The 15,144-nt window shown below is 40.9% G+C and overlaps 1 protein-coding gene across 1 annotated transcript in view; it reads left to right on the forward strand.

The window, feature by feature from the left end:
- The first annotated feature begins 1,241 nt into the window (after positions 1 to 1,241).
- The window catches only part of dapk1 (death-associated protein kinase 1), an 82,677-nt gene continuing 68,774 nt past the window's right edge, over positions 1,242 to 15,144 (forward strand). Inside the window, exons 1-2 of the mRNA XM_071483799.1 lie at positions 1,242 to 1,366; positions 2,045 to 2,263. Coding sequence (XP_071339900.1) covers positions 2,202 to 2,263 — 62 coding nt within the window. The 5' untranslated portion in view covers positions 1,242 to 1,366; positions 2,045 to 2,201. The remainder of the gene's footprint in view (positions 1,367 to 2,044; positions 2,264 to 15,144) is intronic.

Here is a 15,144-nt window from a genome sequence, read left to right on the forward strand (position 1 = left end):
TTAGAAAACGGATGAGTGGTTTCTCTGTGAATCATTTATTCTCACACCTGAGGCAGCCATTCAAATTTAATGTTATGAATCTCATGCAGCATCTTGTGTGTACTTAAAATATGTTTCTCCTTTTAAATTTGCACCTTGAACAACTGAAAAAAAAGGTGGTTTGCTTAAGTAATAGATCTAAAACTACAGTCAGGCCATTATGGCTCATCCTTTACTTTGTGTAGTTGTGAAAGAAGTATGGAGATCATTTACTTGCGTTAAAGTAGAAATACACTTCAAAACATTTCATTTCAAGAAAAAGTCCTGAATTCAAAATTTTACCAAAGTAAAAATACAGAAGTATTAATATCTGAATGTACGTAAAGTATAAAGTAAAGTAAAAGTACTCATTAAGCAGAGCAGTTTATTACCACTGATGCAATAATATGTTGATATGTGAGCAGAATTTTTGTTTGTAGCTGTTTGAGATGATTTTTGAATACTTAATACAATGATGTAAATCTGCAAAAACCTTGAAAACTTACAAAGACATTTGTATCTGAGAGTCTGAAATATTTTATTTTGCAGGGCAGTGGGAATATTTCAACCTAAGTTTTAAAATGAGCCTCTGTATCTTGAAACAAGACTAAATGACTCATAACGGGAAAAGATTTTAGGAATGAGTTCATTTGAGTTAACTTGCATTAAAAGTAGGTTGAGAGTATTGTTGTAACATTTGGTTAAATTTAAAAGTAAAAAAATGGGCTTGGATTTTGGAAATTGTGCTTTATGTATATATTTTCCAAAACAAAATAAGTAATTGAATGGCAATCCAGATTTTAATTTAATATATATATATATATATATATATATATATATATATATATATATATATATATATATATATATATATGCTAGGGTTTCCTCTGCTAGACTGTGATTAATATAGAAGTGAAAGCTTTGCTGCCCTCCTGCGACTGAAGCATCTCCACCAAATGACATATACAATGGGGCATTTACGGCGTGTAAAAAAAATGGTAATTCACCATTCTCATGGCAAAAGGTCGTTTTCCAAACATTTCGAGTTCGAAACAAACCCCAGTTTATGTAAGTTTTGATCTGATAGGACACTGCTGTGTTTTCCAATTGTAATTGTCCGGTGTTATCATTGTTCAGCATACGTTAAACCGGGCACCAATCGAGTGGCACCAAAAATGCATGGTGTAATTTCCCACAGACAGCGAATGCAGCGCCGCGGCCAGACTGCCTTGATTGCTGCCGTCCAGCCCCGCGTTTTGTCTTCCCGGAGCCGCAGCTGGGTCACAGGCTCCCGCAAAACGCATGAAGTCTGGGCTGCGTCTGAGAGCGGGACACACACCGGCAGACTGTAAGATACCTCACTGCGTATTAACACAATTTCTCTCTGTTTTTTTTAGCCTCCAGAAAGAGCCAAGAAACGCCGGGCAAACATATTTCAGACTGCAGAGAAAACACACAGGGGGGTTTTCATTTAGGAAAAGCTTAACGGGGTGGCTTCTAAATTATTATTATTAATTAATTTATTTTTAGGGTTGTGACTTAGCGTTAAAACTGGGGTTGAACACCTGTCCAGGTTATTTGAAGAAGACGGGTTAACGATATGACTTTCCTCAGCAGTCATCTTCCTCCTGGAGGAGGAGGAGGAGGAGGAGGAGGAGGAGGAGGAGGGCTGGCGTGTTTCCCATGGCTACACCAAGCTTTCCTAGGAGGTTATTTGCATTCCTGCCCAGCCCTGGGTGACATACTTATGGTTATATTGCTATTATCTTTAACTTCGACCCGGTACCTGGGAGAATAATAATAATAATAATAATAATAATAATAATAATAGAGGGAGGAGGGACTGGGAGGAAGGAGCAGCTCCAGGAGTCGTGACGTCGCCCCGGAGGTGCAGGTTCATTTCTCCTTTTGTCGCCTGACCGCCCACCTTTCCCCCGATTCACGCCAGTCAGGTTTCACAGTGGAGGGTTAACGCTTCTGCCCCTTTTTCCCCCTCTCTCTCTCTTTATTGTGGCGGTGTCCACAGCCCTAACATGAGGAGGAGTGTTGGCTGTAACCCTGCCCAGACCGGAGGCTCCTGGTAGGGATGGTGCCGCTGTGAAGAGCCGGTGTTGTGCCGCGTCGGTGGACAAGCCTGTGTGGTCGTGGGGGTAAACGGGTGGGGAAGGAGCTGCCTGGACAACATGACTGTTTTCAACCAGGAAAATGTTGAGGAATTTTATGAAATTCGAGACGAGCTGGGGAGGTAAGTTTCAGTGAGGTTTATTCTTATTCATGGTGCGTATGAACTTCCCCCTTTTCATGGCTGTTGTGTGAAAAAGAGGGTGGGTGAGAGCCTGGAAAATATCTCATTTTCACTTCTAAATTTAGATGATTGATATTCAGGTTTGCATGCAGCATTTAAAGCGATCTGTCCAGATGTTCATATGATAGTCCTACATATATGTTTTCATGCCATGCTGCACCCACAACTCTGCATACACATGGATTCAGCTCATACACCACTGCATACTCTCACATGGGGCTGCTCATCATGGTTAATCTGCAGTTTATTTGTTTGATCTATGTACTGGGACTTGGAGGACTGGCATTTAAATCATTTGGTTCATAAAATGCCAGAAGTAGTCAATAGTTTTGTCTGACCCGCAGCCCTAAATGCAAGGATTAGGACTTTATTATCATGCTTGACAAAGAAAAGCAGCAAATGATCACATTTGAGAAGCTAGAAACGGCTCATGTTTCATATTTTTGCTTTTAAAAGCATAACAATCATCAAAATAGATGCTGAATCATTTTCTGTCAATCAGCTAATTCAGTGATTCCCAACTGGGGGTATTTCTGCAGTCACCAGGGGAGAACATGAGAGACTGTGGAGCTCAGATCATTTGAAAATAAAATAGGAATCCTGATTTCATAACACATATCCACATACAAATGTGAGCAATGCTGATCTTTAATGTAGTTATTGTGACAATAACATTTCAACCTGGGTTAGTTGTAAGTTAATTGAGAAAAAAAAAAAAAAGTGCAAAGTAAAGGCAGTGAAATACCATGAAGTCATGCCATCTATTGATGGGTGTGATAAAGGGGGGTTATGTTGCACAGAAAAGGTTGGGAATCACTGAACTAAACGTTGCAGCTCTAATTTTAACCCGTAATTTTAACCCGTCTGTTACAACCAGCGTGGTCATAAAATAGTCCTGAAAATATGTTTTCATGCCACGCTGCACCCACAACACTGCGTTCAGATGGCATTAATCCTTACACACAAATGCAAATGCGTACACTCGCTCAACCAAGCACGCACACACACGTACTATATCTGTGAGTGATACCCAGGACATGCACCCCCCCCCCCCCCCAGTCTGACTGCATCTGATAGGCTCTGATTAATGGAGTCTACAATGCAGGGATGTCAGTGATGAAGAGGTTAGCGTTTGCTGTAGCTGCCTCTTCCAGGATTTATAGCAGGAGGGGGCAGATGGTATATTACCCTGCGTCTATACCGGGGAGAGAATTTACATCTCAGCTGGTCAAAGGTGTATGCTGACAATGTGGATGAAACAGTTTGACAGGACAGATGTTTTGGTTCTTTGGGTTGTTTTTTTCTCCTCTGGAAAGTTGCTTAAATGAGAAAGCAGGGTAACCACGCATAAAGGCTAAAGAGTGATGTCCTGGATTAGCTGTGCTGGAAACAACAGTGTCAAAACCAGTGGCTGTCTCATTCTCAGTTCAGCTTCACTGCTGCATAGATCAAAAAACTATGTTATATAAAAGTAAAGGTGGACAGAAACACAGGCAAGGGTGCGTTTATTCCCACAGTGGATCACAGGCGTCTTCTCATATGACTGTCAGAAACATGTAAGTGGATCTCAGAGAGTTTCTGGTTATCAAAGTGACACATGTACTCCATGTTGGTAATAATCAACCAATTGTTTTCCAGGCTCCAAGGCCTGTCTGGCAACACTGCTTCTTCTTTTAGCACTCACCTTCCCGCACTGTGGGGGAGAGCTGAAGTTGCTGGAGCTGCTTCTCCATGCTACTTTGGTAATAGAGACGATTGGGGAGCTTTGTGTAATGGGATTGAATTTCTGGCTGGAGGGAAATAGACGGCTACGTGAGTGTGATACTCTCATTTGGTCGCCACTCCAACCCCAGGATCTGTTCTCTATTGTGGTTGGTGTGTAGGATAACAGGAGTTTATACCAGGTTATCTGCCATCGCAGTGTCACAATCTTGACTTTTCTAACATTTGGAGTGTTGAAATGTAGTGACTACTTGCTTTTGTTGTAAAAACATCTCAGTTCTGTTATTAAGGCATCCATGCAAGCTGGAGTTTTGAGTTCGCTCCAGTGGAGAAAAGCCCAGATAGTGTATTGCACAAGTCTGGTTTTGGAAGGATTTCATCTTTATGAAACAGAAGGTGTGTGTGTGACTATTTCCTAGTATGGAAAATGAAATTTAGCCTACTTACTTTTTGATAGGCTGGTAAATGTCTAAAATCCCGTACAGTTGATATACAGCATCAGCCTACTTTTGGAAATACATTTACTCATTAACAGAAATAAATAATGTGTCTGTGGGAGACATGTTTTGCATTGGCTGAAAAGGCGTCTACCTTGTCCGCAGCGAGAGCTAGGCCCTGGGCTTCCTGCAGGAACAACTCGTACAAACACAGGTGGCATCGATGAGTCCTCTAAGAGAAGTTTTTTTTAAAGCTTTTTTTTGTACTTCTCTTCTCTCAGGCCAGCAAGACATTTTTTTAGCATCTAACCTCATGTCGTACCATCCCTTCATCATTTCTGTCACAGTTCGGCTTTACTCTAAACACACAAAGTTGACAGCTGTAGTAATATTGTTCTGGGTCCTGTAACGCTGCTACTGACACTGCTAAATTTACTCTGTTTTCCTCAGCTGATCTCTGACAGCAGGACTGAAGGCTTCTTTTTCCTTTTTGGTAACCTTTTGGTAAATGAAACTTGCCCATGAATGACACAGAATAGGATCCGCACAGAAAAAAAGAGGGGTTAAGGTTAAGAATGCAAAAATGTTCAATTACAATGAATATTGTGCTGTATTTACAAACATCTCTTCAAGTTTTTTTTGTCCGTGCATTCATTTGGATGAACTTTTGTTAAGCCAGAGTTAGTTTATGATAAAGGTCCATGAGTCTGTCTATTCATTGGCTAGATTTCAGTGGCATGACCTGCACTGTAATGCCTAGCACGCTCTTAGACAGAGAGTCTTTTGATCTGACTGTACTCCAGCCCCGACTCTGGCTGGAATTGGAATGGGGCCCATTTGGTTTGGCAAAATGGGAAAATGTGAAATCACCCAAGCCGTGACTTTATCCTTTCACTGACGGTGCCTGCTTTGGTGTTTATGCATGGTAGAACCGCAGCCTGGTGAAGCCAAGCATCTCACCTTCATTAGTATCCAGCCACAGTGAAGCATGCAAGCAGTATAATGAGGAAGGGAGTGTGGAAGAAGCTGTGCGGATGCAGAATTCAGTAAAAGCAGTCAGGAGAGATGGATATTGGTCATTCATAAACCATGTTTGCAGTCAGGTTCTATCTAATCCCGTCTCTAAGTGTATCCGTAGCCTCAGGAATAACTTCTTAAGGTCTCTGTAGTCTTCACATTATCCACAATGTTTGATATATCAGAACTTTGTTGACCCCTCTTATGACCTGGACCAGTCTTTTTCTCAGGCTTCCCAGTATGGCATATATACTGTATGTTGGATATCCACCAGAGTTGTTGCGGCATCACAGAGTGCAACAGCGGGTTAGCTGTTGAGCCCCCAGGCAAGGCATCAAGTAGTTACTTGCAGAGCTGCACTGAGGAAAGTGTAATAATCCCAAGCAAATGAATTGGTGGTCAAAGTCTCCCCTTTTTTTTTTTTTAACTGTGTCCAAAAAAATCTGTATGTCAGCTCCTGGCTTTCCTCTAATAAGTCAAGCGCCGACCACATCTGCGCACAGCTGATCTCTCTAATTGCCTCACAGATTGGCAGAAAATTCTCACTTCATGCCTGAGGTCAGCAGGGAATTACTGAAGACATTACAGTAACTGGCATCTGAGACGATCCCCTGTGTGATGCCACCTCAAAGTGACATGAGCGGAGAAGTTGATGGACCACTATGAAAACCCGTCTTTAGGGGTTTCATGGTGGTGCTGCAGGGATTAGAACACTATTAAGGCTTAAGGCTTCTGTAGTCACCAGTTGAGGAGCAGTGGCACTAACAGCCTCTCACACCTGTTATTTGTGTATTGATTTTAGAGCTGAAATGGTTAATCAGTTGCTCAATTGTCAAATATTTATCTGCAGCTGCTTCAATAATAGATCAATCTTTTCAGGCAAACCCTCTCTGATTCCAGCTTCTGAAATTGGGACGATTTGTTACTTTTCTCTTTTTCATATCATCCTAAACAGAATATGGTTTTGGGATGTCGTCCTTGGCTCTGGGCAACTGTGATAAGCATATTTCCTCCACATTTTTTGACATTTCAAAGAGCATGAATAAAAAAAAATTATTAGTTGCATTCTTAATATATCTGTATATAACCCATTTCATGCCAAAGAGTGTTTACCCAGGACGTTTGTTGTCACAAGTGCTTTTAAAACATCTTTTAAACTTAAAATGTGATGGAAAAACTGAAACCCAAGCCAATAAAAATCTGTGGCCAAGCATCTCTCAGGTGACTCTGCTGTTGTTTGGGGATAGGGGGAAAATCTGTGACACTGACCTGCCTCATTAATCAAGACTGAATTTTAAAAAGGCGCCATTAAAGGGATGTGTGTTTTCCTTTGCTGTCAAGAGGAAGAAACCCCCATCACGTCAGTGGTAGACGACACTGACTGACTGATATTTGAATTCTCATTTGAGACCAGTATCAGTCTAGAATATCAAAAAACCTTTATATTAGTCCAACCATAGAATCCAGTCATTTAGGATTCCCTGAGATGGGAATCACAGCAGCACCCAAGTCACGTTTTTTTTTTTTGTTTTTTTTTTTTCTGTTTCCATGTTGTCATTTGTTTGGAGACCCTCTTACTCAGCCACTTTCTGGCTGACTTGGAGAGAGAAAGATGACATTAGCTGACCGTGGAATGCATTTTGTGCTGCTTTCATCTTGTCCACAGGCCAGATGTACACTTTGCATAATTTTGCAGTGCTCTGCCTCCGTCATAAGTGTGCATTAATCTGACCGCTTGTGTGTCTTTCTACCAGTTGGCCCTCCTTTTGTGTCTAAGGTGTGTGTATATGTGTGTGTGTGTGTCTGTGTGTGTGTGTCTGGGCATGTGGTTGCCATTCGTAGAGGAGGAGGGGTGGGTTTATTTCAGAAAGGATTCTGCAATGCAAATGAGCGAAGAAGCATTAAACTGGGACTGAATTTGGGTTATTCCTCTGCTAAAGTACCCCAAAGACAAATTTCTATGAATACAAAATAGGATTATGTGCAACACATCCATCTGGGTTCCTGTATTAAATGGCTGTACAATTTTGATTTTCTTTTTCCCTCAAGAAACTGGTAGTCTTTATGCAGACCATTAAAAATAAATCTACAGATATTCACTACAGCAAACTGTGACATCCTTTTATTTATTTATTTATTTATTTGAACACGCCAGCACCAGCTAGTACCACACATACACTCCGTGCAGACAGTGCCCCAGCTACTGACCTAGATTTACCCCCCTTCCACGGGTTGCATTATTGGGTGGAGGGGCTAGTCTGGCTAGCGGGAGTGGCCTTGATGAGGCCTGCCACTCACCCACCCCACCCTAACCCACCCGCCCCCCCCTCGACCCCAGGGAGCAGCAGTGCTGTCACATAAATGCACTGTTCCCACTTTTGAGTCTAAGGATTTGGCTTTGCCTAAACGACATTCAGGTTATTCTGTCATTTATGAATAAAATCTTAAAATAACAACACCTTTGATTTGAGGCAGTGAAAAAGGGGAAATGCAGAGCTCACACAATGAGACTTAATTATGTGACAATACTTCCTATTTCGATCCTTGTTGAATTAAACTGTTGTCTGTAACAGCTGCCCCCTTCTATCAGATTGACGGCTGTTTTGCCTACAGCCACTGCATATTTATATAATGCAATTTGGATTTAACCTGATGAAAGCTTGTTAAAAAGGTTACACTCTTAGACAAAGTCCTGTGGTTCAAAGGTGGTGATTAGCTTTACATTTTTGCTGTGATGCTGATGGTCACTGTGGGTGGATGGACAGACAAAGACAGGACCTATAGAAGCTCAGACTGTTATCAGCAGACAGGCTCGTGAACATAGACCAAGAAGCCAGATGGGTAATTGACGCATGATCTCTGTAGGATTCAATTAAGTCCTCAACTAATGATATTTTAAGTATTGATTAATCTGCTGATTATTTTGGTCTAAAAACATCAGAAAATACCACTTTACTAGAATGTTGACTAGTTAGAATCATCAAATATCTGGCATTTGTGCCTGATTATTAAACACTTACCACTGACTGTCGATTGACTAATTGTAATTCTTCATTTAAGAATGCAAAAACACCACAGTAATGAGCACCTGGTATCACAAATTTTGGCACAATATCTGCTCAAATGAGCCTCAAAGTCTAGTTATCCATATTTTTCACCCGTTTTTCTTTACACTTTTTTATTAATGAAGCGTCTTCCGAGTTGCAAGTGGACTCACTGCAAACTGCAGTTTCCTCTGTAATGGAAATCACAACATGCAAGAGAAAATACAACAGCTGGATACACAGTTGTTTAAAACTGTTAAAACAGAGTAAAAACTGTTCCAGCCTTCAGTTCCAGTTCAGTTATAGTAGGTTATTTTTAACTTAATATTGATAATAACTGAAAACAATGAGCCGAACTAATAACTGGGGTCAAAGTAGGAATTGTTTACAAGGAAGGACAACAATGATAAAACTCACACATTTCTTTGGTTGCCAACATCCTCCATGTGTTTACATTTTAGTCATTTAGCTGACACACTTACTCCAACACTTCATTCTGTCTGTTGCCAGCTTTATCTCGCAGTTGTAAGGAGTGTATGAGTCAGAGAGCCATGATAATATTCCTGTGACCTCAAGATCATCATGTAGGAAAGAAGTACTAGAAAAAAGTTTAAAAAAAAGAAAAATAAGAACAGTACAGTTTGTTTTAAATGAGAATGAGTGGAGAAATAAATTCTAAAATTATGCAAATTCACTGGTGGACAGTTCCTGCAGGGCTCAGGTTTTGAAGTCAGTTTATTTTTTTCTTTTCTTAGACTCTATATCTTAAAGGCCAGTCTGTCCATCCATGCCTGGGTGACTTAAGCCTTGTGATCGCCCTTGTCAGACACTTCAAATTGAAATCTGACTCATTTGGAATGTCCTCGAGGAGCATAATGAGTTATTTTCAATTAATCTCTGCAGTCAATGGAGGATAATTGGATCCCTGCCAACTGTGTTAGCGGGTGAATGGTAGGGGTGTCATGCTCTTTACGTGAGTGTATATGTGTGTGTGTGTGTGTGTGTGTGTGTGTGTGTGTTGGGGTGGTGGGGGAGCTACAACCCTTTCTGGTCAATTAGAAGAGATCTGCAGGCAGTCAAGCATGGAAACTGTAAATGTTGAGGAAAGACAACTTTTCTCTTTTCTATCTTTCTATCCTGCTTGTATTATTTTTGTAGTCTTACCAGCATTCACGTGATCGTTTCCCCTGCAATCAACACTAAGGAATGTGATTACTGCACATAAGTACTTACTGTACCTACTGTACGTTTACATGGAGCCTTTTAGTCCACTAATCATATATATAACAGCCCAGAATAGTTGAAAACAGAAACTGCAATAACCACCTCGTGGTTGTATGCCTCTGCAACTCAGACTAGTTTCAGATTACATCCATGTTTATCCAGTGTCATATGAAATATAAACCTATTGTGTGAAATTTTGTCAAAATCGCCTTGTGCAGTCTTGAGTAATGGCTAAAAAATGTTTTGTGAGGTCACACTGACCTTAACCTTTAACCTCTAACAATGTCCAAGTGGACATTTGTGCCAAATTTGAAGAAGTTCAGTCAAGGCGTTACTGAGATATCGCGTCCAGGGGTATGGGACGGTCAACCAAAAACGTGAAACATTGTATTCTGTGTGAAAGCAGTGGTGTAAAGCTTTTCTGTTGCATGAAAAAGATGTAAGTTTGTTATGTAACACTATTTTTTGGAATTTCTCTTCTCTTATCACACATGCTCGCCCACTTAACCACACTTGCAGTTTCATTGATAAAGTACTATTAAACCTAGTTTCATAACTTACAGTAATGAGTGGTTAATTATAGGCTAAACACTATGTACTTAGCTGTTTTTGGTTGTTGATTGGTAGCTTTTCATTATCCCCCCCCCCCCCCCCCCCCATCTGAAAAACCATCTAATGCACAGTACGTGATGGTTTTTGTGTAACCTGAAGCAGCAACAGCTTGTTTATGTATAAATAAATAAATTAAAATTATCTGGTCACGTCCTGAGGATCTGAGCCGCAGCTGCAGGGTGTTGTTTGCTTATATGTATATACATCAGAAAACCCATGCAGGTTTGTTGTGGGATGTTTAAGACAAAATGTCAAAGCGAAGGTCAGCGGGGCACTCACCTGTCAGTCAGTGCACGCAGGTAGTGAAGACATACTGGAGACACTTGCAGCTTTCATACTAAAAGCTGACTCTACTATAACACATCCCTCTGCAGCCTTACTTCATGTTTTTCTTTCCCGTGTCTTTGTTTGACTATTAAAACAGTATGAACAAGGAAGGAACGCCCACACATTGTCCACACATGCTTAGAAGTGCTTTCATTCTGACACACTGACCATCTCTTTGTTGGAAGTTGTGTGGACTGTTGTCTAAAATGTGTTTTCCTTTTAACACATAAAAACCCACTGCTGCCTCTACACTCTAATTTGAAACACTATGAGCAAAATATCTTCAGTTCACAGGATTAAAGGTTGTTGCTGAAAAATACTCTGACGGCTTAAAGTATGACTGTGGCGAGCATCAGTATATTAACCAGAGCCTCAGTCTGGCTCGAGCTCGCCTGGCTGGAGCAGTACAGACTGAATATCCGCTGCCTGTTAAACACATGGCCCATCCAAGCCAGAGAGTTTTGAATAACTACAGCACAGCAAAATCCTGGGTTTCTAATCTTGAGCTCCTTTAAACAGCAGGATCTGAAATAAAAAACATCAGGTTTTAGCCTCAGAGAAGTCATTTTCAAACTGGGATCAGAATTACAATATAAACTGTTATATGCAGCCTTGGCACATAGTTATGTTGCTGCCAGCTGCTGGGGTGTTTCTCTCAGAGCCTCTGCGCTCGTTCAGGTGATAAACTTAGCTTGTGGTGTTTCCTGTCTTTGTTTGGCACAGTTTTACAGCTGTGTTAACAGTAAATACTCCACCTGTGCGTTTCATGTCGGATGTAAAGTTAGTTCAGTCCTGTTTGGGACTGTCTCATCCACTTAATGACCAAACAGCTTAACAGCTTAAAAGGTTATCAATGTTATTAAAGCAAAATCATGTGTTGTCCTCAGCCAACTCAGGCAACCTTGTCACTTACCGACCTACTTATCTGCACAATGTAATAATTAATTTTATTATCAAGGAAATGCTCTGTCCTGATCAGTGTCAATATCACTGATATCACACAGCCCTACATTAGAGTAGACTCTGGTTGAAGTGCTGCTGAGATCAGGCCTGTCTGTAAATGAGGTGGAGGGAGAAGACCCAGCAACTAGGCAGCTCTAAAGACCACCTCCTCTAAAGGCACCAATCAGCAGACAGACACAGTTCAGCTGGCAAACATGGCGGAGCATTTAGTAGCTGAAGAGTCTGATATGTCCTTGAGGAGTTGGTAGAGACCAAAAACAGAGCTAAAAGAGAGTAAATATTGGACTTAACAAGTGAAAGCTAATGTTGCTCCATAACTGCTTGGTGTGTAAACAAGCAACTAATGTGTTGACAGCTTATTTACGCTGCCCCGTAGTGCAAAAACAGTCACTGAAGGTTTAAGGCCCAGCCAGCTCAATCACAACATACCCAATCAACGGTCTTATGCGCCGTGTAATATAGCTAATCAGAGCAGGAGGTGACAAAGTATCATAAATATATCAATGCAAACAGACATGTTCAGCTACAGTTTCATCAACCAGGTCAGCCACTTTGGAGCGGAAGTGAACCTAAACGGAGAGCCGTCCCTTGTCATTACAGACTATAACGTCCTTAGATAAAACACTCAAACTGCAGCTTGTGCTTGCATTGCAGTGGTAGGTGGCACACTCCAGGCCGTGTGTAGCTCAAAGCATCTGCAGTTGTGTACTATCTCAGTTGGCCTGGACCTGAGAAACCTCTAAGAGATTTTTATCTGCTGCTGAGGAGTCTTATCTCTTTCATGCACTAACTTTCCTGTGCTTTCTCTTCTGCTAGTGCTGCCGCTTAAATAGCAATAACATTTAATTCTATTCTCATGCCTAACATAAGCAGACATACAAATGAAATCAAGGGCTACAGGAAAATTTAGAACCATTTTTTCTGGTCCAGTTAATCCTCTCACAGTTTCATGCCTAAAATTTGCTGTTGCTTGTTTCTAGGTGGGTCATTGTTGCAGCACTGAGTTGCCTTGGTTATATTCATGCTCCTGCAGTCTGTCATTGTTTGGGTTCCCTGAAGGTCCTTTCCTTGAGAATCAACCTTTTGTGTTGTCTCTGATGTGCTTCTGCATTGGGATGATCAAAAGAAAGTGCAAAGGCTTTCAAAACTCTATTCACTTTTAATTATTGTCAAAAAGGTCATAATGCAGGTGCCGAAATTTAGCTCCATTAATCTCTCAGTCATTACCACACATCATATAGTGCAGTCATCATTTTGAATGCTATGTCTTGTCTCCTTGTCAGCTCAGAGATTCAGTCTCCTAACAGCAGGGTCACATCAGCACTTAGGGTCTGCTGAAAACCCACAAAACCAGTCTGTGTGCCTGCTGACTTTCCCTGAGTCATGACAGAGTTAACCACCTCGAAACCTGCTGAATGTCAGTATCACCAGACGTATAGGGGCCCTGTTTTTAAAGACCAGGCACAAAATAAAACAGGAGACGATAGATGGACCAGCTGAAGCACCAACAGCCCCCCTTCCTCCTCCTGCCACCATCTCCTCGGTTGTCAGAACAACGGTCTTGCACTTCTTTCAATTTGTATGCACAGCCTGATATCAAGTTGGAGTCTGTATTTGTTTCTGTTTTTTGTCCTCCTGTTTAACAAACTGGGCACATTAGTATCCACAGAAGACAGGTAAACTAAAGCCTTTCCTTGAGAAGTACTTATCCAGAATGACCAAATATCAGACATAAGTGCAAACCTGAAAGACTGATGTTGATCTTTATTAGCAAAAAAAATCAGAGGATCCAAGATGTGTGTTTGATATTATTAACTAAATAGGTTTAAAGGTCCCATATTTTACTGATTGGCTGACTGTCTTCTGAGTGATCTAATAAAAAATGTAGCAGATTTCAGTAAGACGCTCAGAGAAACCAAATCCTGCAAGACTGGATGGTGGTTCCAGGTGGGCGGGGCTTGGGGTGTGGCTGAGAGCAGTGACTGCTTTGTTGTGACATCACAAAGTTACAGAAGTCCTGACGGCTTGTTTTAAGGCTCAGTTCCTGAATACAGGCTGTGTGCATTTCTCTGTGGACTGAGGCTTTTATACTTTAACAGTATTAATATTGAAACTAGACCTGCTTTATAATCAGAAAAGACATGGAAGTCTCACTTTATACAATATGGGACAATTAAACTAAAAATATTTGAATAAGGGCTCAATAATGAACTTATTGCCTTTGTGGTACTGACTGAAACATGCCTGTAGTTTTGAGTATGGAAAACTGTAAAGTACTGAAAGTTTGTATGACATTTCTGGTCAGACTTGTAATCTTGTTTTCTTATGAATTGAACATATAGATCATGATTTGTACAATTGAAATATGACATTATTGCAGATTTAAGAAATAAAATACCAGCAAAGTTGCTTCCTCATACAGCAAAGGACACATACTAAAGTAGAGTTAGTTGTTTTCTAGTAACTGCATTGATTACAAGATGAGGGGAACCACCTCTGCTAACCAATTTCCCTGGGGAAAGCACCGATATGTTTGTTTATGTTTCTTGTGTGAGGTATCACTTCAGAAACTGATACCATATTACTAAAATTTCAAACAATAGGCCAAATTTAGAACAATGCCGGCCTATTAAGTGTCATCTAGACATGAGAAAATGTGATGGTAATCAGTGGTGTAATTGTCAGCACTGTGTGAAATCTGCAGTGATGTGTGCCTCACTCTGTTTAAAGTGATTCTAATCAATACTACAAGCATATTAATATGGATTTCAGTTAAAGTTTAGTGTCTGGTGAAGCTTTTTCACCAAATGAGAGTGTAATTTGGAGATAATACAACATCCTGGTAATTAATGAAGGTACTTTTGGTGTGGAAACAGTCAGATTAACAGAATATGTGCATGAATTATCAACTATTGAAAGTCTTACAGTAAGCTTGGATGAGAGCCTCAACTCATCAGCTCATTCCATTGTTTCACGTTTAACGTTTTTTATCAGGTCGTCCCAATTATCTCTATATCTAAGATCTTTAGAGGATACCAGGATGATTATCTCTGTTTTAATCCGAACCTCAGTATCTGTAATGAATTATACCAGATCAAATCCCTGAGATCATGGCAACATGCGTGTTTGTAGCTCTTGACATTGAAACTGTTTGAGAATCTTGGAGGCTGTAGATCATAACAGCTCTGAGGATGCTGAGGGAAACCTTTCACCTCTCTTTACCTTTAAGCACAATGTACCCATTGTTGGCGCTGCCTTAAAACCCTGGGGCTGGGGGAGGTGAATGACATTCCTCTGACACATTGAATGGCTTTTCACTGTGGCTACTAGACAAGGGCAAACACTGCCTGCCTCTCATTTAGCTTTCTGTCAGTAATCTGTCTGTCAGTGCCGTCGCTTATAGTTTCTGAGGCTCCTACTGCCTCTGTATGCGACTCCTCCCTCCTGGGTTCACGTTGGACTGCCGCACTGTGAA

Source organism: Trachinotus anak, unplaced genomic scaffold (genome assembly GCF_046630095.1).
Source record: "Trachinotus anak isolate AG129_WGS33_773 ecotype Australia unplaced genomic scaffold, CSIRO_AGI_Tana_v1 ptg000008l, whole genome shotgun sequence".
Classification (NCBI taxonomy): Eukaryota; Metazoa; Chordata; class Actinopteri; order Carangiformes; family Carangidae; genus Trachinotus; species Trachinotus anak.